General features: G+C 40.8%; 1 protein-coding gene across 1 annotated transcript in view; it reads left to right on the top strand.

Moving 5' to 3' along the window:
* The first annotated feature begins 1458 nt into the window (after nt 1-1458).
* Nucleotides 1459-25940, top strand: part of LOC140206277 (phospholipid phosphatase-related protein type 5-like) — a 192278-nt gene continuing 167796 nt past the window's right edge. Inside the window, exon 1 of the mRNA XM_072274605.1 lies at nt 1459-1823. Within this exon, the coding sequence (XP_072130706.1) occupies nt 1620-1823 (204 nt within the window). The 5' untranslated portion in view covers nt 1459-1619. The remainder of the gene's footprint in view (nt 1824-25940) is intronic.

Here is a 25940-nt window from a genome sequence, read left to right as displayed (position 1 = left end):
CTTGCTGGGGTATAGAAGAATGAGGGTGAATGAGGGGGGATCTCATTGAAACCTATTGAATATTGAAAGGTCCAGACAGTGTGGATGTGGAGAGGATGTTTCCAATAGTGAGGGAGTAGGATCAGAGGGCACAGCCACAGAATGCTAGGATGCCCCTTTAAACAGAGATGATGAGTAATTTCTTTAGTTGGAGGATGGTGACCCACACAGGGCAGGGCTGTGAGGGCTAATCATTGGGTATACTTCAAACTTTGGTAGGTTCTTAATTAATAAGTGCGTCAAAGGTTAAGGGGAGAAGGCAGGAGAGTGGAGTTGAGAGGGATAATAAATCATCATTGATGGAATGATGAAGCAGACTTCATGGGCTGAAAGAACTAGTGATTTACTGTAATGGATCATGAGCTCATGTCTTAGGATTGAAATTGGTCCCACAGCTTTTAGATTCAGCTAAGAGAGTTCTTCACCTGAGCCAAGACTAATATAGTTCCACAGTATAATGCTATATAGCTAAGGTTTCAACTTAGGTCAGAAAGCTGAAAACAAAGTTTGTATTTTTTCAGATTGCAAACTAAATTGGGCTTTTCTTGGACAATAATAATGAGTTTATCGGTTTGGTTTGAATTCCACTGCAATGGTTATTTTTACATGCATAAAAATTAGATATTTTATGAGGTTATTATATATGATAGTGTGGTGTTCCAGTAATTGATTACCAGGCTCCGCACTTTGGAGGCAGTCTGTAATGAAAAGTGACGTATTGATTGGTTTTAAAGGGCTGATAAAAATACTGCAAGTGAGAATAAAAGGTCCCTTTTTGGAGGTAATACAACTTCGTACAATCGATAAAAGCCTGCCAGAGGAGCACGGACATTTTGCGAGATGTTGGGGGTGGGGAATATGAGTATTACCATTCAGAAACAGATATGATCAGAACTGATGCAACAGGGAAGAAAATTACGGGCTTGTGCGATGAGGAAAACGCGGCGACCCGTCAGTAAACAGCGTCTAGCTCCCTCACCCACACATCCCTTCCTTCGAGTTGACAAGGGGCAGGACATCCCAGTGAACTGACGAATATCATCGATTCAAACAGCTAGGTCCAAAAATCATGCCCGGCACATGAACTTTTAGGACATGTTGTTTGAAACGGCGTGCCGATTCGAAGCTGTGAGTGTGTATGCTCAACCAGATGTTAAAGGCACTGAGAAACATCAGTCCAGAGCACTGAAGACCCGGAGTGCTGGCAGAGAGACAGGGAGAGAGAAAGAGGAGGAGGGGACACTTTGCTGGTCTCCCAGTCAAGGGCTGGAGCTGAACACGTTACATTCATTTATTTCAGGCTTGGTTCGGCTGTGAGGGCAGCGTTTACACCAGAGAGGCGGTGGATGTACAATGTGCAGGAAAATCGGTCCTTTTAAATGGATAAGCCGCTTTAATGAGTCATTGAAAGTGAAGACCTGTCTGATGAATCCTGCAAGTGTACTGGAGCCATAGTTGCCGTGCCATCGGAAGTGTGGAATATACGGAAATTATAAAACATCTAATACAAGGGGGTTGTGTTTTTTAAAAATATTTATCAACACCAATACTCCATCAGCCCGACTCTGTACTCCACGACCATGCTGTATTTCCAGATGGTTATAATGGCTGGGACCGTTATGTTAGCATATTACTTCGAATACACTGACACTTTCAGTGTCCACATCCAGGGATTTTTTTGCCATGACGACACTTACACCAAGCCCTACCCGGGACCCGATGAGGCCAGTGCTATTCCGCCAGTTCTCCTCTATTCTCTCGTCGCTGGGGTCCCCCCTGTGATGGTAAGTTTGCAATGGAATGGAAGAGCGAGGGCGCAGCGGAACATAGGTTTCGCCCCGTTCTCTCGCCTCCACTGATGTGCTCCCTGCGCGCCTCTCCGAGATAGGCAGCTGCTTTTGTTTTTACCTCAAGAAAATGCTGGTTATTGTTCGTCCTGGAGTAAATTCGTTTGGTTAAAAAGAATGAAATCCCCGCCATGGTTATAATTCGCCTAATCGCACGGAGGTCTTCCATACAGTTAACGCCCGCGGATGGAACAGCCGGTGTGTGTGTGTGTGAGTGTGCGCGAGTGTGCGTGAGTGTGTGTGTGTGTGTGTGTGTGTGTGTGTGTGTGTGTGTGTGTGTGTGTGTGTGTGTGTGTGTGTGTGTGTGTGTGTGTGTGTGTGTGTGTATGTGTGTGTGTGTGTGTGTGTGTGGTCCCGAAGGTTAACAACTGGCGATGATGTCTTCTCGAAGACCGTTCAGTTTGCGAAGACTGACTGAGAAGCGGGTCTTCGTGGGAGTTGTGAATGAACGGGGCTGAGACGGTCCCGCGTTTCAAATTAAAAGTCGGGGTGCTGAAATCGATTTACTGGAGAAGAACTGTACGGAAACGTTAGAACAAGCCTGGTGCGCACTCAGACACCTGGGGACCTGGGGAGGGGGAGGGGGAGGTGAGGGAAGGTTATTAAATAAAACATGCGCTTGGTGAGAGAAATGACAGCAAGGCCTGCCTTGGTGAACCGGGCGGAACTTCACATTTATTGGTGTTTAGCACAGTGGGTTTTGGTTAATGCGTTTCGACCTGTCACTTTTCAGAAGTAAGCGGCCGAGAGACTAATTATTGCGGGTAGAAGTGGGGATTGCGAGCTTTCAAGGCGTTGACCTGGTACATATACTCCTCCCTGGTCGATGCCAGTTCAAATATTTGGCAGCGTGCAGCTGTCCGAGCCTCTTTTGTTGCAGCTGCCAGCTATGAACCTTAAAACTACGTAGCAGTGTGGGGTAATGTCTGGGTTACAGACCGTGTGGCAGTGTTGGGGCGAGTGGGAAGCGAGTGCGATGGAAAGCGCTCGCCGTTGGATCTAGTATCAGATTGTTTGCCATAGATATATACAAACTGCCACAATTATTTACTCAGCAGGAGTAAATCATCCAGTTATCAATTTGGATGAGGCTTAACGGGCAGATGATGAAGGGAGAGAGGAATGCCAACCAAACAAGCAATAGATCTGTTTTATATCCATTTTTATACAGTGAATGAACTGCTTTTTGGCATTATACCCACAATACCTACTTGTACATTTGAGAGGAAGTGAATCATTCTCATTATCTGAATAGTTAGAAGGTATCTTCTGAATAAATCACTACACAATCTTTTGGCAACCATTTCTATTTAGAATATAGAACAGCCCAGTAAAGGCCCTTTGCTCCATAACTTTGTGCCAACCCTTTAACCTACTCCAAGGCCAATCTAACTTTTCCCTCCCACATAGCCCTCCATTTTTCTTTCATTCACTTGCCTACCTAAAAGTCTCTTAAATACCTTTAATGTACAGTACTGTGCAAAGGTCTTAGGCGCGTATATATAGCTAGGGCGCCTAAGACTTTTGCGTAGTACTGTATTTGTCAACTTGGAGAGGAGAGCCAGTCTATAAATCTGCTGGGGGCAAAGGATGTTGGGAATGGTGAGGGTGGAACGTTGTGGGAAGGGTGCGGGACTGTCACAATGGTGGGGCATTGGGAGCAAGGGTGGACCCAAATGCAAGACACATCTTGTGAGGTTACTTAGGTTTAGTTTATTGTACAGTACCAGGAGAGAAAGACAGAAGCAGGAATAGCAACCTGGACAAGGACTCAGGTCTATGACTAGGCTGGGACCAAGGGTCTGGGCTAGGTCTTGGAATCGGCTCCCAGAACTAGAGGAGACATGAAGAGGTTAGGGTATGGACTCTGAGCCTGAGACTGGGCAAGGACCCAGTACCTGGGTCTTGCCTCGGGCTCGGACCGCAGAACCAGGCATGGACATGACATGGGCTAGGGAGAGGAGGAACATGGAAAACAGAGCCTCGGTCTCGGGAGAGCAGGTACATGGAACCATGGACACATACACAGAACAGAGAGCCGGGACCCCTCCTTGGGTACAGGACATAGGGCCGGGACTCACACACAGAACAGAGAGCCAGGACCCCTCCTTGGGTACAAGACATGGGGCCGGGACTCATGACCCTCCACGGGGCAACGGCAAGACGGCCTGACTTACCCCACGGAGGCGAGGACAAGACAAGACAAGACATGACTCCCCGCAGGGCAACGGCAAGATGGTCTGACTTACCCCACGGAGGCGAGGACAGGACAAGACAAGACACGATTCCCCGTGGGGCAACTGCAAGACGGCCTGACTTACCCCACAGAGGCGAGGACAAGACAAGACAAGACCAACACGAATGGACACCAGACAGTACCTATCTAGCTCCGGTGATGGAACTAGACCGAAGTGCAGGCGGGGGCTGCAGACGAGGGCTAGAGACAAGAGGGGCAGAGAAGGGTTTCAGACAAGGGGGTAGGACAGGAATCACAGACCGCCAGGGCCAGGACATGTCTCAGAACTGGGAAGCCGCCAGGGCCAGGACTTGACATGGTACTTGAATGCCGCCAGGGCCAGGACATGACATGGTACTTGAACGCTGCTAGGGAAAGGACTTGACAGGGTACTTGAACGCCGCCAGGGCCAGGACTTGACTTGGAACCTCCAGGTAGTGGCGAGCTCTCGACTCGGCCTGGGAACAGAAGACAGCGGTTCTTGATTCCCTCCAGTGGGTTAACTGACGGACCCACCTTGATGAAGAAACTTTGCAGGCTCACTTCGGCGAGGTAACTGGATAGGGTTGCTCCGGTGAGGAAGGGCGAATTACCAGCACTCGCTTCGGCAGAGACTAGGCTTGTTCCGGCCAGATGACATTGGCACGCCGTGACTTTGCAGACGCTCCCGCACCGAATGGCTGAAAGCCGGAGACTATAAACTACCGGTTCAGCCAAGTGTTAATTGCCTCTAATCACCAAAGTCGAGGGACACGGGAAAACAGGGAATCAATGGTCCGGATCGTAACATAAACAAGGTAAATTTAAAGGGACCCCGATCCAGACCATGACAGGGACACGTGGCAGAGAAGGAGTGCCAAGGGTGGGAGGTAGTGTGGTGCAGATACGCACGGCCCTGAGATACCAGGCAAGGTTATCACCTACCAGATAATTAGTTTATTGATCATTACAGCATGTCTCTCTGGTGCTTCCAGCTCCCTTCATCTCCCTTCCCCTTTTCTCAACCATGATCCCCTTCTCCCTGCGCCATACCACTCCCAGTACTCAATAGAAAACCATATCAAAATCAGTTTCATCATCACTCACATATGTCATGATATTTGTTTTTTTTGTGGCAGAAATGCAGTGCAATACATAAATTACTGTAGCACTGTGCAAAAGTCTTAGGCACCCTAGCTATGTATGTGATCCTAAGAATTTTGCACTCTGCTGAATCTACCTCTGCCACCAACACTGGCAGAGTGTTCTGACCAAACTCTGTGTGAAAATCCTACTTCCGACATTCCCCCATATCTTCCTCCAATCACCTTAACTTCATGCCTCCTCGAATTAGCCATTCCCCCCCCCAGGGAAAAAGACGCTGGCTGTCCACTCATTTACTCTTACTATCATGCACACCTCTACTAAGTCATCTCTCATTCTCCTTCTCTCCAAAGAGACTTTACTGTGTTATAAAGATAAGTAAATTGTTCAAAGGATGAATAATCTGACAATATTCATGGTAATTTCATAAATCTGATGGTAGAGGGGAAGAAGCAGTTTCTAAAATGTTGAGTATGGGTGTTCAGGTTCCTGTACCCCCTCACCAAAAGTAGTAACATGAAGAGGAAATGTCCCAAATGATGGATGCCACCTTCTTAAGGCACTGCCTGTTGGAGATGTCCTTGGTAGCGGGTTAGACTGATCCAGTGATGGGCCGGGCTGAATCTATTGTAATCCTGTGCGCTGAAGGATTCAAAGCAGGTTGTGGTGGAATCAGTCAGAATGTTCTCCACAGTACATCTGTAGAAATTTGAAAGAGTTTTAGGTGGTATACCAAATCTCCTCAAACTCCTAATGAAGAAGAGCTGTTGACATGCCTTCATTGTGATTGCATCAGTGTGTTGGACCCAAGACAGATATTTTGAGATGTTGAAATCTAGCAACTTGAAGCTGTTCACTCTTTCCACCGCTGATCCCTCAATGAGGACCGCTGTGTGTTCTCCCAACTTCCTCTTCTTTAAGTCTGCAATCAATTCTTTGGTCTTACTAATGTTTGGTACAAGGTGTGATGATTGTCAGCAAGGAGGAGGTGATAGTATACATTTGCACCAACTGTGGCAACCCATTGAGGAAGTCTGGGATCCAGTTGCAGAGGAAGCTACAGAAGCCCAACTTTTAAACTTGTTAATTACTACTGAGTGGATGATGGATCACCAAGCTATAATCAAAAAACAGTAGCTCAACATATATTTTTCTGATGTCCAGGTGTTCCAGGTGTTCTGAGTGGAGAGCCAATAAGACTGCATCCATTGTAGAAATTTCTGATAACTTTGTCATTTGGGGAGAAGATTCCTGATCTCTACAACCCTTTTTATGTATGCATGCTTACTGATTTCATTCCTCTTTGATCAAGGATAAATTATAAGATTTATTCTGGACTTTTTTCTGGAGTTCAGTCTCTGTTTCTTAATTAATTCATTTGCATTTTATACTTTCAAAAGTTTAATTTGGATCCAAAAGCAAACCCATGCAATTTTCCCTCATAGTTTAACACTTTAAACATTTTTATAATCACAATAAAACTCCAATGCATCTATTCACATTGCAATATAATTATTTATCAAGTTCAATGCCCAAACAATACAGATGGAAATAGACAAAGACACAATGAAATAAAGGCTAACCTTCATTTGTTGATTTATATCAGTGGACAACTAAAGCCTTTCCTTCACCATGCCTCAGTTTTTTGGTATTGAGTAGATAGTCTGATTTACCTTTCTCAATTTTCACAGTACGTAACAACATGTTTAACCATAGTTTAATCAACTCTATTCTTCATATTTCTCCAAGTCCCTTTGATTTTCATTCTTCCTTTGATGGTTATAAATATCATTCACACAACTTACTGTAGTTCTTTTTGATAACTGCACAATTGAATACACAAATCTCTAATCCTTCATACAAGTCAATAAAATATCTGGTGAAAAATAAATTTCATAACATAGATTCAATGGGAATTCTACTTATCATAACCCATCAATAACTGTACGTCCATTAATATAGCGCCTCTAACATCGCTAAAAGAAACACAGCCAAGTTATGGGGTTGGAATAGATGGTGTTGACATTTGCTGTTAATTTTCAAAGTTCAAAGTAAATTTATTATCAAAGTAAGTATATTTCACCATATGAGATTCACTTTCTTGCAGGCATTCACAGTAAAACAAATACAACAGATTCAATGAAAAACTACACAAAAAAGACTGACAAACAACCCATGAGCAAAAGAAGACAAATGGTGCAAATGAAAGAAAATAAACAAGTAAATAAATAATACTGAGAACACGAGGTGTAGAGTTCTTGAAACTGAATCCGTCAGTTGTGGAATCAGTGCAGTTGAGGTGAGTGAAGTTATCCACACTAGTTCAGGACCCTGATGACTGAAGGGTAATAACTGTTCTTGAACCTGGTGGTATGGGACCTACGGCTCCTGTACCCCCTTCCCGATGTTTGATATTCCTTGAAATAGTTTTCATGCTTCCTTTTCATCCAGTTGATTGGTTTTCTTGTATTAGTCTGTATAAAGCTCTGCAATAATTTTCTGTTTACACTTCCCAGTATTTGAGTAGGCTTTTATTTTCTTATAGGAAGTTTGAAATATCTAGGATACTTCCAGGGCTCCTCAACATTCATGACTCTGCATATCCCTTCCTGTCATTAGCACACCAGCCTTCATCCTATTATGTTGAGTTGCTGTTGACAAGTTAGCTGACTGAAGATTTACTACATTGAAATCATGCCCACTGCTTACTGATGATTAGTAGCCTATAGAGAATAACATAAAAATAACATTAAGGTTTACTTTCTGGCCTCCTTCAAGCTTTCCGGATTGCTGTATAATGCTGGTCAGAAGGAGATTCTTAGAAATTTTTTCCCACTGTATTTTAGTCTTCTGCTTAGCCTGTCATTGATTAAAAACAAACAAACATTTTTTTTCAACAGACCTAAATTAGTTTTGATGGAGTATAATACTAAGGCAATTGACAGGATTAACACCTGATGTCAATATGGATAGATGTAGTTTTGGCAACTAGCCATCTCAGGGTCATCTTGGCACAGTTCCTCAAGGCAGGATATTAATAAAATCTTCAGCTATTTAATTAATATCCTGTCCCCTTTCTCAAGTCCAGAAGTAAAGATGTTCTTTGTATGAAGTTCAGCTCAAATAATAAAGCACACAATGCATACATCCAGATAAAAAAGACAACATACAACCATAATGGGTATACTTTCCATATTCTAACCATCCATATGGTAGTTAATGGCTGCCTTTAATAAGATATGGTCAGAATAACTACCCTTGATAGTTATTGAACCTCATTGCTAATTTGCCAAAGGTTGCAGGTAACCAGAAAATCATTTGGACATGTTTCTAAACACTTCAGCATCTGTGCAGATTTCAAAATAGTTTTTTTTCTAAAAGGTGTGACTCTCCTTATAACTCCTTAATGCTTTTACAACCCTTGGGCAAGCCAAGAATTAAGTGGTATACTTTCTGTTGGATGTCATTCTTAAGACATCCTATTAGTTTTTGAGGATGGGTTAGACACTGAAAGAAAGTTAGTTTTTGAGAATTATTGACCATGTATGGTAAAACTCTATTCAGGCCATGAACTTTGCCAATCCAGTCTAGTTCTCAGGTGGAAGTCAACTCCAAAGAAAACATGCAGACTGTTTATGCTTTCCCCCATTTTCAATTATTAAAATGTGGGATAGTACTGGTTGTCTGAAGAAAGTAGTCCAGAGTCATACAGCATTTACACTACTAAATACTACTCTACTGGTATAGTCTCAGCTATAAGCAATTAAGTAAGAGACCCTATCTCTCTTTACATCTCCATTTCTTGCTCCTCTCATTACGTTTACCTTCTATTTTGGCTATTCTCTTTCATGATAATTCCCTCTCTATCTGATATCTTTGTTTATCTATAATTTTTATAAATTCTATTGTATTTCTTTATTTTCCCGTAAACACTTGAAAGAAAATATTCTCTATGCCATATAAGGGAGCATATATATACTTTGGATAATAAGATTACTTTGATTTTGTTTGCCTAGTCAACCACATTGAAATCAGATGGCTGTTTCAATTGAGATCTCCATTTGCTAAATCCAGGAATGTAGTTAATTACATATACACCAGCTGAATTCAATCCTCCTATTAGGCTAGATCTTCCTCAAGTTATCCGTAAGTAGAATATTTACAAATGGGGCAGTGGCCTTTTAGAATAGTGAAGAGGACCAATTTATTTGGCCAGAGAGTGGTAAATCTGTGGAATTCATTGCCATAGGTGGCTGCAGAGGCCAAGTCATTGGGTATATTTAAGGCAGAGATTAATTGATTAATTAATTGATTTTTGGTTAGTCTGGGCATGAAGGGATACAGGGAGAAGGCAGGAGATTAGGGATCATCAGCCCCAGTGGTGGAGCAGACTTAATGGGCTAAATGGCCTAATTCTTCTCCTGTATTTTATGGTCTTATCCAAGATTTGAAATTGACCTTACTCTATATATATATATATATATATATATACCACTGCCTTTTATCCTTTTCATACACTCTGTGCACATTTGCTTAAGTTTCTAACTTACAATAGTGCACTTAGTCATGTATATTGAACACTTGCCTTAATGAGTAGAGTTGCAACAACACTTAAGCAGTTAAATGCCATTTTAAGCAAAATAGTCCACTTAGTTAGTGTCATATTCATTGTTGTGGGAGCACAACGTGGATTGCAATGGTACAGACAGGAGATCCATTTCCATGCTCCCAAGGGCACCAAGTGATAGAACATATTTGATTGCTTTGATGGGAATGTATCAATAGAGGATGAACAGGCAAATTCTTCAAATGCTGGTATGAATTTTGCTTATGTTTTTGCAATTTCTGTTGATAAGCAAAATAATTTGTGAAGATGTGTCCTAATATCATCAAATTACAATGAAAATTATCTTGGTTAGGATATGAAGAATGTGATGTTACTAGAGTGATTTTTTTTTTGTTTGCTGATTCCAGTCAGCCTTTAATATGCTGTTTGAAATAAGCTCTGATGCATTATGTTGTTTCCAACTGCTGTATGTTTTGATCATTTCAACACTACCATTAAGTTCTTCCAGTAGAATTAATACCATTTATATGTTCAGAGTATACATTAAGTTGAATATTATTTAAAATAATCTCATACTGAATTTTTATTTGTTAGCATGAATTAAGATATATGTTTATTGCATTGTTGAAAATCTTTAACAAATGAAAATATATTTTAAAAACAGCACAATAACATTGATGTTATTCTGTAGTGGGGGAACCTCGGACCAATGAGCAGAGCTTCAGAACAGAAAGGCAACTGTTTAGAATAGAGATGAACAGGAAATTCTTTAGATAGAGGATGGTGAACCTATGTAATACATTTTCACAGATGGCTGCTCAGGCGAAGCCATTGGATATATTTAAAGTAGAGGTTGATAGGTTCTTGTTTAGTAAGGGGTGTCAAAGTTTACAGGGTGAAGGCAGGTGAATGAGGTTGAGAGGGATGATAAATCAGCTCTGATCGAGTTTTGGAGCAGACTCAATGGATGTAATCACCTAATTCTGCTCCTATGTTTTGTGGTTTTCTATCATTAGTGAAATCTTCCTTTTATACACAAATGTATTTGTTGATTAAGAAAGCTCCTTAGCCATGATCTTAAAAAGTTGTTGCTTTTTGGTATTTTGGTTATGGTTATATTTAAATCTTTAGCATCTATACTGTTAGTGAATTTTTAAATTTCATGAATGTTCAACATGTATTCTAACTGTTTAAGAACAAACCATCATGTAATGGTAAACATGTTTATTTCCTTGGGTAACAAGTGACTTGAGGTACTGCCTATGTTAACAATGCCTACTTTTAATTAGGTAAGGAAAGGGGATAAGAGAAAATACATTTCTTTTAGTAAAATGTCAGAATAGTGTGGCTGTTGAGGAATCAGTTGCTTATAACTAGCACATCAGAAACCATGTTTGTCAAATGAATTGTAGATAGTCCTACATTGTTGCATAATTACTGCATGTAGGCAATAAACTTGAAGGTTTTATATAATCAACATGGCAAGAATATTTATACAGGACTTCTTTATACAAAAGTTGATGCAATTAACTGTGTCATATTCAGTCAGTTTCAGAAAGACTGGGCTTCCTATCAGCAAAAGAAAACTCCTCAGGTTGCCAGAGTTGTAATTCCTTCCAATTTAACGCCAGGTCAGTTGTTTGCCTGTGCAAAAACATTTTATAAAAAAATTATTCAAATGAATTGGATTTATGACTAATACTGTAGCAGAATATTTACTTTTCAGTAAACACTTTTGTGATGATGTAATCAGACTGCTCATTTCTAATTCTTATGCCTGTTTTATTTATTTCAATATTTTGCAAATATCAGCCTAAGACTCAACCTCTGGAGTAGCATCATCATCACAATATCCCACAGAGGTGCTGATTTTATTATCAGTTTGAGAAGAATTGGTGTCTGACAAATACTTAATTCAAACGTAAATGTAGAGGATAAAGATAATGAGTGCTTTTTAGAAAAGGGCCAGCAATTATATTTTAGCATTCCATAATCCATGAAATTCCATTAAATCCATACAATGCTGAACCAACCTGCATCATACCTCAAGTGAAACAGCACCTGATGTTGTTAGCTGTAGTCAAAATATCTTTTGCAGCTCTATTTGAAAGATTGTCATAGTCTTTCATACCAGAAAAGGGTCTATAATGATAGCATTTAGTTCTGAGCTTATGGATAGCAACAAAAGCTGTTGCCCTTAAATAGAAGAAAATGTTCTATTGTGTTTACAGGAAAAGAATCAGACAACACTTAACAAGCTCATATGCATCTTTTATTGTAACCCAAGGTGTTTTCGATACATATAGCAGCAGAATTAGGCCATTCAGCCCAATGAGTCTGCTCTACCATTCGATCATGGCTAATTTATTTTCTCTCTCAATCCCATTCTCTTGCCTTTTCTCTATAAACTTGTAATGCCTTTAATAATCAAGACCGCATCAAACTCAGCTTTAAATTACCCAACTACTTTTCATTACCTTTGATGGTTATGGTTAATTTATTCTATAGGTTCACCACCACCCAGTTAAAGAAATTTCTCCTAATCTCTGTTCAGAAGGGGTGTCTTTCTATTCTGTGTGCTATCTGGTCCTAGACTCTCCCACTATTTAAAACACTATCTCCATGACCAGTCTATCCAGGCTTCTCAATATTTGCTAGGCTTTGATGAGATCCCTCCCCTTTTCTTCTAAACTCCAGTCAATACAAGCCCAGAGCCATGAAACACTCCTCATATGTTAACCTCTTGACCATTCATGGATTATTCTTGTACACTTCTTCTGGCCTCTCTCTAATGCCAACACACCCTTCCTTAGATATAGGGCCAAACATTGCTTGCAATACTCCAGATGTCTCATCAATGCCTTAGGAAGCCTCAGCATTGCATCCTTACTTTTATATTCTAGTCCTCTCAAAATGAATGCTAACATTGCATTTACTTTCCTTACTACACACTCAACCTACAAGTTGACCTTTAGAGAATCCTACACTGGAACTCCCCTTTGATATCATTTCAACAGTTTTGTTTCGATTTACAACCCCATCCTATTACAGCAATTTTTGGTTTGCCAATGATGGAACATAGCTCTTTATCCTCTTCAGCCTGTCGTATGATTACATTTGTTCCATTATTGGCCAGAAGGTCCATTTTATTGAATTGGAAAGAGGCCAATCCTCCTACTACATTTCAATGGTTTTCTCAAACTATATCATGTTTAAATTTAGAAAAAAATCAGAAGTGTCACTTTTGATCCTTCGGTTAAATTTGAAGAGACTTGGAAGCCATTTATTCAACACTTTCATATGATGTAGTTTGAGCTTTTCCAAATCCTTTTTATTAACTTAGAATATACGAATAGAGGAGCGGAGTTTACGACATTAATGAATGTATTCGATCTAATATATTGGGTCAGACCTGTTTTCTGTTTGTTTTTTTTTTGGGGGGGGGGGTTCCTTTGTGATATTTTTTTCTTTTTATTTTTTTCTCTTCATGGTTAATTATATCAAGAGGTTGGAAGTTTATTACACTTGTATTATTTGTAGTTTCTCTTGTATATGTTTATTATCAATAATGTAATTCCAATCTCTTTATATCACTATTGTTATTATGTTTATGAACTTGAAAACTAATAAAAAGATTTAAAAAAGAAAGGAACTCCCAAGTCCCTTTATGCCTCTGATTTCTGAATTTTCTCCCCATTCAGAAAATAGTCTACGCCTTTATTCCTTCTACCCAAATGCATGACCATACCTTTCCCTACGCCGTATTCTATTTTCCACTTCTTTACCCATTCTCCTAATTTGCACTTACTTCTGCAGATTTCCTGCTTCCTCAACACTACCTGCCCCTTCACCTATCTTTGTATTGTCTGTAAACTTGAGTATAGAGCCATCAATTCTATTATCCAAATCATTAACATATAATGTGAAAAATAATGAATCCACCACCAAAGTAGCAGAACATCACTAGTCACTAGGAGCCAACTAGAAAATCCCTTCTTTATTCCAACACTTTGCCTCTGCCTATTAGCTAATCTTTTGACATTGTGATTATTCCAGTCCTCTGGAAACATTCCAGCATTTAGTGATTCTTGAAAGATCACTACTAATGCGTCCATAATCTCTTCAGTTCCCATTTTCAGAACCCTGGGGTGTAGTCCGTCTGGTCCAGTTGATTCATCTGCTGTGCCTTCAGACCTTTTAGCTTCCCCTTAATAATGATGAATACACTCAATTCTGCCCCCGACTCTCAAATATCTGACATGTTGCTGGTGTTTTCCACAATGAAGACTTGCATAAAATACCTACGCAGTTCATCCACCATTTCTTTATTTCTCATTGTTACCTCACCAGCATCTTTTTCTGATCGTCTGGTGTACACTCTCAACATTCATTTACTCTTTATGTGTCTGGAAAAAAAACTTTTGGTGTCCTATTTTATATTGTTGGCTACCTTGCCTTATTTCATATTTCATCTCTCTCATTGATTTTATAGTTATCTTCTGTTTTATAAAAGCTTGCCAATTCTCTATCTTACCATTATATTTTGCTATATCCTATACCCTGTCTTTTGTTTTTATGCTGTCTTTGACTTCCCTTCTTATCCATAGTTGCCTCATCCTCCATTTTGAATGCTGGGGCTTCTCCGCAATGAACTGACCCTGCATTTTCTGAAATACTCCCAGTCATTTGTTTTTATTTAGTGATATGGCGCGGAGTAGGCTTTTTCAGCCCTTTGAGCCCACAACCCTGTTTAACCCTAACCTCATCACAGAACAATTTACAGTGATCAATTAACCTACCCATTATGCCTTTGGACTGTGGGTGGAAATCGGAGCACTTGGGGAAAGCCCACGCTTTCCGTGGTGTGGATGTACGGAGACTCCTTACAGAATGGTGCCAGAATTGAACTCTGAACTCTTAAACCTAGTGCTTAATGCTTCCCTTCCACATAGCCCTTCATTTTCCCATGGGCTTGCCTAGTTTCTTAAATGTTCCTATTGTAGATGACTGTACCACCACCCCAGTGGCTCATTCCATGCACCTACCACTCTGTGTAAAACCACTTGCCATCTGTGGGGGGGGGGGGGGGGGGAAATCTACCTCTGACATCCCCCTATACTTTCCTCCTGTAACCTTAAAACTATGTACCCTTGTATTGGCCATTTCTGCTCTGTGGGAAAAAGTCTTTGGCTGTCTACTCTATCTATGGCTCTTATAATCATCTATATCTCTATTAAGTCACCTCTCAACCTCCTTCACTCCAAAGAGAAAAGCCCTAGTTCACTCAAACTATCCCCATGGTCTCTATCTCCAATCCAGGTAATGTCAGGTGACAGGAGGCAAATATCAGGAGACGGGAAGCAAATATCACTCCACTCTTTAAGAAAGGAGGTAGACAGCAGAAAGGAAATTATAGACCAGTTAGTCTGAACTCAGTGGTTGGGAAGATTTTGGAGTCAATTGTTAAGTATGAGGTTATGGAGTACTTGGTGACACAGGACAAGATAGGACAAAGTCAGCATGGTTTCCTTAAGGGAACATCTTGCCTGATGAGCCTGTTGGAATTCTTTGAGAAGATTACAAGTAGGATAGATAAAGGGGATGCAGTGGATGTTGTATATTTGGACTTTCAGGGGCCTTTGACAAGGTGCCACACATGAGAATGCTTACCAAGTTAAGAGTACATGGTATTACAGGAAAGTTACTGGCATTGTTAGAGCACTGGCTGATTGGTAGGAGGCAGTGAGTGGAATAAAAGGATCCTTTTCTGGTTGGCTGCCAGTGACTAGTGGTGTTCCACAGGGGTCTGTGTTGGGACCGCTTCTTTTTGTGCTGTATATCAATGATTTAGATGATGGAATAGATGGCTTTGTTGCCAGGTTTGCAGATGATACGAAGATTGGTGGAGGGGCAAGTGGTGTTGAGGAAATGTGTAGGCTGTAGAAGGACTTGGACAGACCAGAAGAATGGGCAACAATGTGGCAAATGAAATACAATGTTGGAAAATGCATGTTTATGCTCTTTAGTAGAAAAAATAAATGTGCAGACCATTTTCTAAATGGGGAGAAAATCCAAATTTCTGAGATGCAAAGACTTGGGAGTCCTTGTGCAGAACTCCCAAAAGGTTAATTTGCAGGTAGAGTTGGTGGGGAGGAAGGCAAATGCAATGTTGGCATTCATTTCAGGAGGTTTAGAATACAAGAGTAGGAAAGTGATATTGAGGCTTTATAAGATAGTGGTGAGACCTCTCCTTGATTATTGTGAACAGTTTTGGGCTCCTCATCTAAGAAAAGATGTGCTGGCATTGGAGAGGGTTCAGAGGAGGTTCACAAGAATGATTCCGGGAATGCAAGGGTTATCATACAAGGAATGTTTGATAGCTTTGGGTCTGTACTTGCTGGAATTTAGAAGGATGAGGGGGGGATCTCAATGAAACCTTTTGAATGTTGAAAGGCCTAGACATGGTAGACGTGGAAAGGATGTTTCCCATGGTGGGAGACTCCCCTACCTCCTCTGACTCCAGGTTTTGTATTCTATCCTTGATTGATCCTACCCTCACTCTAGTCACCCTCTTCACATATGTATAGAGCGTCTTGTGGTTTTTCTTAATCCTACTTTCCTAGGCATTCCCATGCTCCTTTCTAGCTCCGCCTACCTCTCCAGAGGTAGTATAAGAAATTGTACTCAAAGATAATTCAGGGTTTAATATTGCAGACTATGAGGAACATAGAATGAAGAAGTGAAGTAAAAATATTGATCCAACAAACAAATAAAACATGGCAGAATTATGATAATTTTCTATTATTTAGAAATGAGGAACAGTATTTATACTAGTGGCGGTAAAACTGTTCCTCAACTTCCAAAAATACTGTTTGTATACTTGTTCTTTTACGTTTTTGAAGTGCATGCCCTTGTCTTGTAAATCTACTTTTAACCTAGATTGAATACCATACCACTCTGTGCTCAATTAAATGCCATCGTCAAACTACCTACAATTACTTCATCCAGTCTTTCCAGTTTATGAAATATAGCTTATAAGTTTTTCAGAAACCCATTGCTTTTGTAAATTGTGATAACTTGTAGGAATAATTACCCTGAAATGGGCTACAGTTGTGGATAATGCAAAAAGTAATGAGAAGAATTAAATCTTGAAATGTGTATAAGAGAGCATACTCAATTTTCTGTAGATCCAGGACTGTGATAAAAGAAATGAGCAGGACTTGGTCTTGGAGAATGAACGAGAGCAACTAGTGAATGTTTCTTTGAAAGAGTGTTTATGACTATAATCACTGTGTCATCATGGTTAGATTAATTACAGAAAGGAGCAAAAGTTCAAAGTAAATCTTATTATCAAACCATATACAACCCTGGGATTCATTTTATTGTGGGCATAATCAACAAATCTATAGAATAATAACTATAACAGAATCAAGAAAGATTGCCCTACTAGGGCATTCAGCCAGAGTGTAGATGAGAACGTACTGTGCAAATACAAAAATAAGAAAAAATAATAAAAAAATAAGTAATAAACATCGAAAGCATGAGATAAAGTGTTCTTGAATGTGAGTCCATATGTTGTGGGAGAATTTCAGTCATGTGGCAAGTGAAGTTGAGTGAAGTTTTCCCCTTTGGTTCAGCAGCCTAATGGTTGAGTGGTAGTAACTGTACCTGAACCTGGTGGTGGGCATCCTAACACTTTTGTACCTCCACCTTGATGGCAGCAGCGCGAAGAGGGCAGGTCCTGAGTGATGGGTGTCCCTGGTGATGGACGCTGCTTTCCTGTGATAATCATCAAAGGTCCAATCATGTCTTTTTTGCCAAAAATCTGGCTAGAAGTATGAAATAAAAAATGCAAAGCAATTGCACACTTGAGGAATGGGAGTCTTTCCAAGTAAAGTGGTTAAGGTCCAGCTAGGCACTTTCCGTAATGAGGGATATTTGTTGCCAGAGTCCACTAGGTGAAAAAAGATGAACACTTAATCATCAATCTACATCGTCAGGGCTTTTATTTTTCTACCACACTGTACTCTCTGTAATTGTTACACTATATTCTTCATTGTCATTGTTTTCTTGATGTATTTATGTTTGAAATAATCTGTCTGAATGGCAGGCAAAGCTCCTTGTTCTATCTTGATAGATGCGACAATACTAAACCAATTACCAAGAAGCTGAGAGACGAAAAAGGAGGCTTACTACAATGGTAAAACTCACAATAGTCCAGAGAACTTTGTTTAATTGAGGAGACTTTGATAAAAGAGAAAGAGGGATAAAGGCACTATGAAAATGATATTTGTTTTGGGAAGTAAGAGTAGGAATTGTATAGACTCTGACAATGACTTTCTAACTGTCCTTAGATTACACTTCGTTTAGGGTTTCAAAGACCAATCTATCTTAACATCAGTGATGGGAGACAATTGAAGGTGACATTCTGGGACAAAGCAGTTTGCCATTTGAAAAAAGCATGAGTGGATAAATTAAAGTCAGCACAGATTCCTTAAAGGCAATTGATGATGGACAAACCTGTCATGCTGTTTGAAGTAACAAAGGATAGATGAGGGTAGTGTGCCTAACATGTGTATGTGAATCTTAAAATGATGCTTGAAGCATGTTAGAGAAACAAAACCCCATGTTGAGTAAATGGAGAGTGGTGATATGTTGATTTTTAAGACAGCTCTGCTTAAAAGGGTTGAAAAATAAGAGTGAGTACTAAAATTCAAAAGAGAATTTGAATATGCAGTGAAAGGAAGATATTACAGGGCTAAAGAGGAAAAGAAATGGAAGAGATGCTGATCTGGCTTTTACGTGCTTGCATTATCTCATAGTGCCTTCCAATCAATAAAGTGCCTCTAATATATACCGAGTTGACGATGGATATTGCATCCAAGCTGTCTAGATATGCAAGCCTGGGTGGTACGATATGGAGAGCAAGCTGTTGCCCATGTAGCAAGCACCTCTGCTCCATGCATCTGATGAACCCATAGAAACATAGAAATCTACAGCACATTACAGGCCCTTTGGCCCACACTGTTGTGCTGACCATGTAACCTACTCTAGAAGCTGCCTAGAATTTCCCTAACATATAGCCCCCTATTTTTCTAAGCTCCATGTACCTAATTAAGAGTCTCTTAAAAGACACTATTGTATCTACCACCTTCACTGGCAGTGTATTCCACACGCCCACCATTCTCTGAGTGACAAACCTGCATCTGACATCCCCCTTGTACCTACTTCTAAGCACCTTAAAACTATACCCCTTCGTGTTAGCTAATTCAGTCCTGGAAAAAAGCCTCTGGCTGTGCACATAGAATTGGAGGGTTGCGGATGTTGTTCCTTTATTCAAGAAAGGGAGTACAGATAGCCCAGGAAATTATGGACCAGTGAGCCTTACTTCAGAGGTTGGTAAGTTAGTGGAGAAGATCCAGAGAGGCAGGATTTATGAACATTTGGAGAGGTATAATATGATTTGGAATAGTCAGCATGGCTTTGTCAAGGGCAGGTCATGCCTTATGAGCCTGATTGAATTTTTTGAGGATGTGACTAAACACATTGATGAAGGAAGAGCAGTAGATGTAGTGTATATGGATTTCAGCAAGGCATTTGATAAGGTACCCCATGCAAGGCTTATTGAGAAAGTAAGGAGGCATGGGATCCAAGGGGACATTGCTTTGTGGATCTAGAACTGGCTTGCCCACAGAAGGCAAAGAGTGGTTGTAGACGGGTCATATTCTGCATGGAGGTTGGTGACCAGTGGTGTGCCTCAGGGATCTGTTCTGGGACCCTTGCTGTTCGTGATTTTTATAAATGACCTGGATGAGGAAGTGGAGGGATAGGTTAGTAAGTTTGCTGATGACACAAAGGTTGGGGGTGTTGTGGATAGTGTGGAGGGCTGTCAGAGGTTATAGCGGGACATTGATGGGATGCAAAACTGGGCTGAGAAGTGGCAGATGGAGTTCAACTGAGATAAGTGTGAAGTGGTTCATTTTGGTAGGTCAAATATGATGGCAGAATATAGTATTAAGAGTAAGACTCTTGGCAGTGTGGAGGATCGGAGGGACCTTGGGGACCAAGTCCATAGGACGCTCAAAACAGCTGCACAGGTTGACTCTGTGGTTAAGAAGGCATATGGTGTATTGGCCTTCATCAATCATGGAACTGAATTTAGGAGCTGAGAGGTAATGTTGCAGCAGCTATATGGGACCCTGGTCAGACCCCACTTGGAGTACTGGGCTCTGTTCTGGTCGCCTCACTACAGGAAGGATATGAAAACCATAGAAAAGGTGCAGAGGAGATTTACAAGGATGTTGCCTGGATTGGGGAACATGCCTTATGAGAATAGGTTGAGTGAACTAGGCCTTTTCTCCTTGGAGGGACGGAGGATGAGAGGTGACCTGATAGAAGTGTACATGATAATGAGAGGCATTGATCGTGTGGATAGTCAGAGGCTTTTTCCTAGGGTTGAAATGGCTGCCGCAAGAGGACTCAGGTTTAAGGTGCTGGGGAGTAGGTACAGAGGAGATGACAGGGGTAAGTTGTTTTTTTTTTTTTTTTTTTTTTTTTTACACAGTGGTGAGTGCGTGGAATGGGCTGCCGGCAATGATGGTGGAGGCGGATACAATAGAGACTTTTGGATAGATACATGGAGCTTAGAAAAATAGAGGGCTATGGGTAAGCCTAGTAATTTCTAAGGTGGGGACATGTGTGGCACAACTTAGTGGGCTGAAGGGCCTGTATTGTGCTGTAGGTTTTCCATGTTTCTATGCTTCTATCCACATGATCAATGTCTCTCATCATCAATGGCAGAGACCGATACAGTTTGGTACCAGCAGCATAGCAGGAGTTGCCATTCAGTATTGGACTCAATGTAGGGCTGCCTTAGGGACTACAGTTCCAGATTTTACCCTCTGGGTTTACTCCCAAAGCCTTCCCCATAAGTGGGTATAGCTGCAAGGCAGTGGAGGTTTGAGATCAGAATTTTCTTTCTCCTAGATGAGCTGCCAATCACAACTGATGAGCCCCATCTGCCTGAAGTAACTGGTTTTACGGGGTAACCCACATTTACCCCTTTTCCTGTCAATAGAATCGATTCAGTCAGGCTTAGTGGCAAAGCTACACGTGAAAGGCAGGAGCTCAACTTGGTTGTCAGAGACAATTTGAGGTGCACGCCATTATGTGAATTAATAAGTAGTGGGAGCCTGTCCCCATTACCAACCTCAGCTATCACAACCTTAAAGAACCCTAAAATATCAATACTATTTTATAACACCGTGGCCAAGTTCGGTAAAGTATGTTTCCACCAACAGCTCTGTTCAATGAAGAGCGTATTTTAAAATTTACACTTGGAAAGACAAGTACTGATTAGAGATGGTCAGCATGGCTTAGTACAGGAACAATCATGTCTCACCAATTTAAGTACTTTCAGGAGGTAGTTTAGAAGGATGAATGCAGCCTGTAGATATTATTGAAATTAATTTTAGGCAAGGCCCTATCTGATAGGATGATCCTGAAGGTTGAGCTGCATGGGTGTCCAAAATTAGCTTTGTAATACGAGGCAGAGGATTGTGGTGGAAAGATTATACGATTGGAAGTCTGACTAATGATGTACCACAGGGTTCAGTGCCAGAATCCTTGGTGTTTTTAATTATTGGTTAAAAACTGGATATGAATATAGAAATTATTACTAATAACCATGGATAATACAAAATTTGGTGATGTTGTGGACTTCCAAGAAGATTGTTTAAGGCTTCAAATCGAGCTGTGGATCAGATAGACCATTAACCGATGGGATTTAATCTCTACTAATGTGAGGTGATGCATTTTGGGAAGTGATAGGGGTAGGACACATACAGCAAAAGGTACCAAGGAGCATTGATATACAGAGGACTCTTGAGGGTTTTTGTCCTTTGTTCCCTAAAAGTCGCAACAACAGAAGGATGAAAGTAATATGTGACTTGCCTTCATAAGCTGGCTTGGTACGTTATCTCTAGCCAATCACAATTTGAGGAAGTTACCAGGGAAGTGGATGAAGCCAAGGGAGTGGATGTTGTCTACATGGACTTTAGCTGGGTTTTGGAAAGATTCCGCATAAGAGGTTAGTCAGGAAGGTTCATTTACTTGGTATTCAAGTTGAGGTAGTAAATTGATTTGGACATTGTCTTTGTGTGAGAGAAGCCAGAGAGTGGTAGTAGATGATGCCTCTCTGACTGGAGGACTGTGACTAGTGGAGAACCACAGGGATCGATACTGGGTCTGTTGTTTATCATCCAGATCATTGATATAGATGTCAATGTGATTAACTAAAAAGGCATCTTTGCAGATGACACCATGATCGGTGGTGTAGTGGACAACAAGAAAGACTATCAGAGCTTGCAGCAGGATCTGGACTAGATGGAAAAACGGGCTGAAAAATGGCAGATGGAATTTAATGCAGACAAGTGTGAGGTATTGCACTTTGGTAGGACCAACCAGGGTAGGTCTTGAACAGTGAATGGTAGCGCACTGAAGAGTGTGGTAGAGCAAACGGATCTGGGAATACTGGTCCATGGGTCATTGAAAGTGGAAGCACAGGTAGATAGGGTTGTAAAGAAAGCTCTTGGCACATTGACCTTCATAATCGAAGTATTGAGTACAGGAGTTGGGATGTTATTTTCAAGTTGTATAAGATGTTGATGAAACCTAAATTGGAGTATTGTGTGCAGTTTCAGTCACCTGCCTACAGGAAAGATGTAAATAAGTTTGAAACAATGCCGAGAAAATTTACAAAGATGTTTCTGGGACTGGAGGATGTGAGCTATAAAGAAAGATTGAATAGATTAGGACTTCATTCCTTGGAGTGTAGAAGACTGAAGGGAGATTGAATAGAGGTGTACAAAATTGAGGGTATAAGTAGAGTAAATGCAAGCAGGCTTTTTCCACTGAGAAGAGAAAATCTGCAGATGCTGGAAATGCAAGTAATACACACAAAATGCTGCCTGGGTGCTGAGTTCTTCCAGTATTTTGTGTGTATTACTTTTTCCACAGAGGTTGGGTGGGACTACAATTAGAGGTCATGTGTTAAGGATGAAAGGTGAGATGTTTAAGGGGGACACGGGGAAAAACTTCTTCACTGAGAAGGTTATGAGACTGTAGAATGAGCTAACAGTGCAAGTGGTACATGCAGGCTCAATTTCAATGTTTAAGAAGCATTTGGATAGGTACGTGGATGGTGGGGTCGGGGGTGTCTATTGTCTGGTTGCAGGGTGATGGGACTAGACAATTTAAATGATTCAGTACAGACTAGATGGGCCAAAGGGCTGGTTTCTGTGTTGTACTTTTCTATGACCCTATGATTCACTTTTACCTTACCATGCACCCAAAATGTCCTTATGACAAGAAAGCAGTGCCAATGCTCAGGGTGCATACTGTAGACATGTGACAAACAAATAAAGCATGAGTTTTTTTATCATGCCTGCCTCCTCTATGTTTTGCTATCTGGCCCCTGAGAGGACCTTTAAGAGGTGTCATCTTTTTAACACTGCTGTATTGCAAGGTGTCATTCACTCCAGTAAATTGAGATTGGTCCATTGGGGGAAAACATGGGTAGAATCCTGCCACCCCATCTTCCTGCATGTAAACCACTGTTAGCTTGGCCTTTGACCAATTTTCAATTGCTTGAACAGCACTATTTCAGCTCTAGATACATTGATGTTTTATCACATCAAATAAAGCGGAGATTCAATTTCTAGCCAATAGGTTAATATTGAAGTACAAGAGACACACAGCAGCATACAATGAAGATTTGGTGCTAACACATTTTGTGCATCACATTTTTGATCCAGACATGTTAGATGGTGCGAATAATCACAGTAAATTATATTGATTATCTATGCAGATTATGCACATTAACATTTCAAACTGTGGTGTTTTGCTTTTCCCTGTACATCGAAAGATGATCCTCCATATAATTCTTTCTATTTTTTTTCCCTGAATTTGTTTATCATTTGAGGTCAATGACTTTCCATCAGAATGATACCAATGCAAAATCAGTGCTCTGAAGCATTAATTTCTTTAAAAATAGATACTGATTAAATATTCTGGTTGGGTAACATTTTATCACTGTTTACTCATTTGAATGTTACTTCCTCAAACCTCAGGTCTTGCAGATTTTATGATTCATTTCATTCACAAATGTATTGGATCAAATCGTACTGGCTAACAGGTGATGACTCTGACACCTATCAGCCAAACGAACTTCAGCACATTTCAGACTTCCACATGTGAAATAAATGTTTGAGGCAAGCTGGAGGTCAGGTACTAATGCTGATTTAATTGAAGTAGAGCAGATAGAATATAGTGTTATAAAATCATTTTCCCCTTCACTTCCCCTCTCTCTCCCCACCTCCCCCCCCCCCCCCCCCCCCACCATGTAATCCGGTGCCGATTTGACATTATTGAACTAAAGGCTAAATGCTAGTGTTGAGAAAGTTCTGCCGCTGGCGCCACTTCCTCACTGAAGTCCACTCGCGCACAATAGCTGCACTACTGTGAGGGGACCACACAGTACTTTCTCAACCTCCCTTTTTTTTTGAACCGCTGACTTTATATCAGTCTGAAATGTCCACTCTCCTCACCGCTGCTGCAGACTGCAGGACTTGCTGCAGACTCCCGCTCACTTCGTGCTCCAGCTGTTGCCTCCTGCTCTCTTGCAGGATTTGGTCAAATTACTTTGGTGTCCAAAACATCCTTTACTGTCAGCTTGGAATATATCCATTGGCACCAGAGGTCGAAATCAGGGTTTATGCCCCGTACATGAAGATATTGCTACTTCATTTTCATAGGGTGTCAATGGCTGATATGAGAGGGTATTCTTTTAAAATGGTTGAAGGAAAGTACAGGGATGATAAAAGGTAGGTTTATAACAGGGTGGTAAGTGCTTGGAATGCACAGCCAGGGGTCATAGCAGGGGTCATTGCATTAGGGGCATTTAGACTATAAGACAAGGGGGCAGAATCAGGCCAATTGACCCATTGAGTCTGGTCCCGTTATTCAATCACGGCTGATGTATTATCACTCTCAATCCCATTCTCCTGCTTTCTCCCCATAACCTTTGTCCCTATTACTCAAGAACCTGTCAAATTCCACTTTAAATACGCCCAGTGAATAGACCTCTGCAGCCATCTGTGGTAAGGAATTCCACAGACTTAAAAGACTCTTAAACAGGCACATGGATGAAAGAAAAATAAGGGGCTATGTGGGGAAAGAAGGGTTAATTTAATCTCAGATTAGGTTAAAAGGTCAGCATAGCATTGTGGGCTGAAGGGCCTGTATTCTACGTTCACCTTAAAGGACTTTCCCTCAATGAAGCAGCTTCTCACCACTTCCTCTTGGAATCTTGTAATGGCTTTTCTACTTTTTCTTTATTATTTATTTATTTTTCACTGTGCAGATGTCATTGGCAAGGCTGGCATTTAGTGTCTAAGCCTAGTAGCCCGTTAGAAGGTGATATTGAGTGACTTGGAATTGATACAGTCCTGCTGAAGGAGCGCCCAACACTGTTGTGTAGAGAGTTCTAGGAATTAGAGCCGGTAATGAAAGTTCAGCAAAGTATTTCCAAAGCAGAATAGTGTGAGAATTAGCAGGGAGCCAGCAGCTATATTGATGCCTTAGCTTCACCTTCAAACAGCATGTTTCATCAGTAATTGCCACTTCACGTGTCAATGACTTTGGCAGCAGCTTGTGCTAAACCCTGTTCTTTTGTAAATTGGAACTATATCCTAGAGTAACTGTACTAAGGTTGCCTGAATTCATTTAGAGAGTGGACTCTTGGACCTGGCTAAGATGATTTCTGATCAGACAAGATGCAAAAAAAAAAAAAAACTTTTTCTGTTGATTTGATGGTGGATTGTTTAATATTTCATTTGAAGAGATTTGGGGAGTAAGAAAAGTTTCCAATACAACTTATAATGACACAAGATGTCATTTGGCTCATCATGTCCATGCTTTCCCAGGAGAGTGATCTTATTTGTTGTTCATCTTATTTTCCTGCGTGCCTACAACTTACTCTCTCTATAAATGCCCATTAACGTGCCTTTGGTTTGTTTCTATTGAGGCATATTACGGGTTAAATTAAGACAAACAATTAACCTACCAGCATGACTAGAAGTTGCCCAAAGTAAGTTTATTAACCAAGTAC

This window comes from Mobula birostris, chromosome 12 (genome assembly GCF_030028105.1).
Source record: "Mobula birostris isolate sMobBir1 chromosome 12, sMobBir1.hap1, whole genome shotgun sequence".
Taxonomy (NCBI): Eukaryota; Metazoa; Chordata; class Chondrichthyes; order Myliobatiformes; family Myliobatidae; genus Mobula; species Mobula birostris.
The sequence above is the reverse complement of the archived record's forward strand: the minus strand, read 5'-3'. Positions and strand labels throughout refer to the sequence as shown.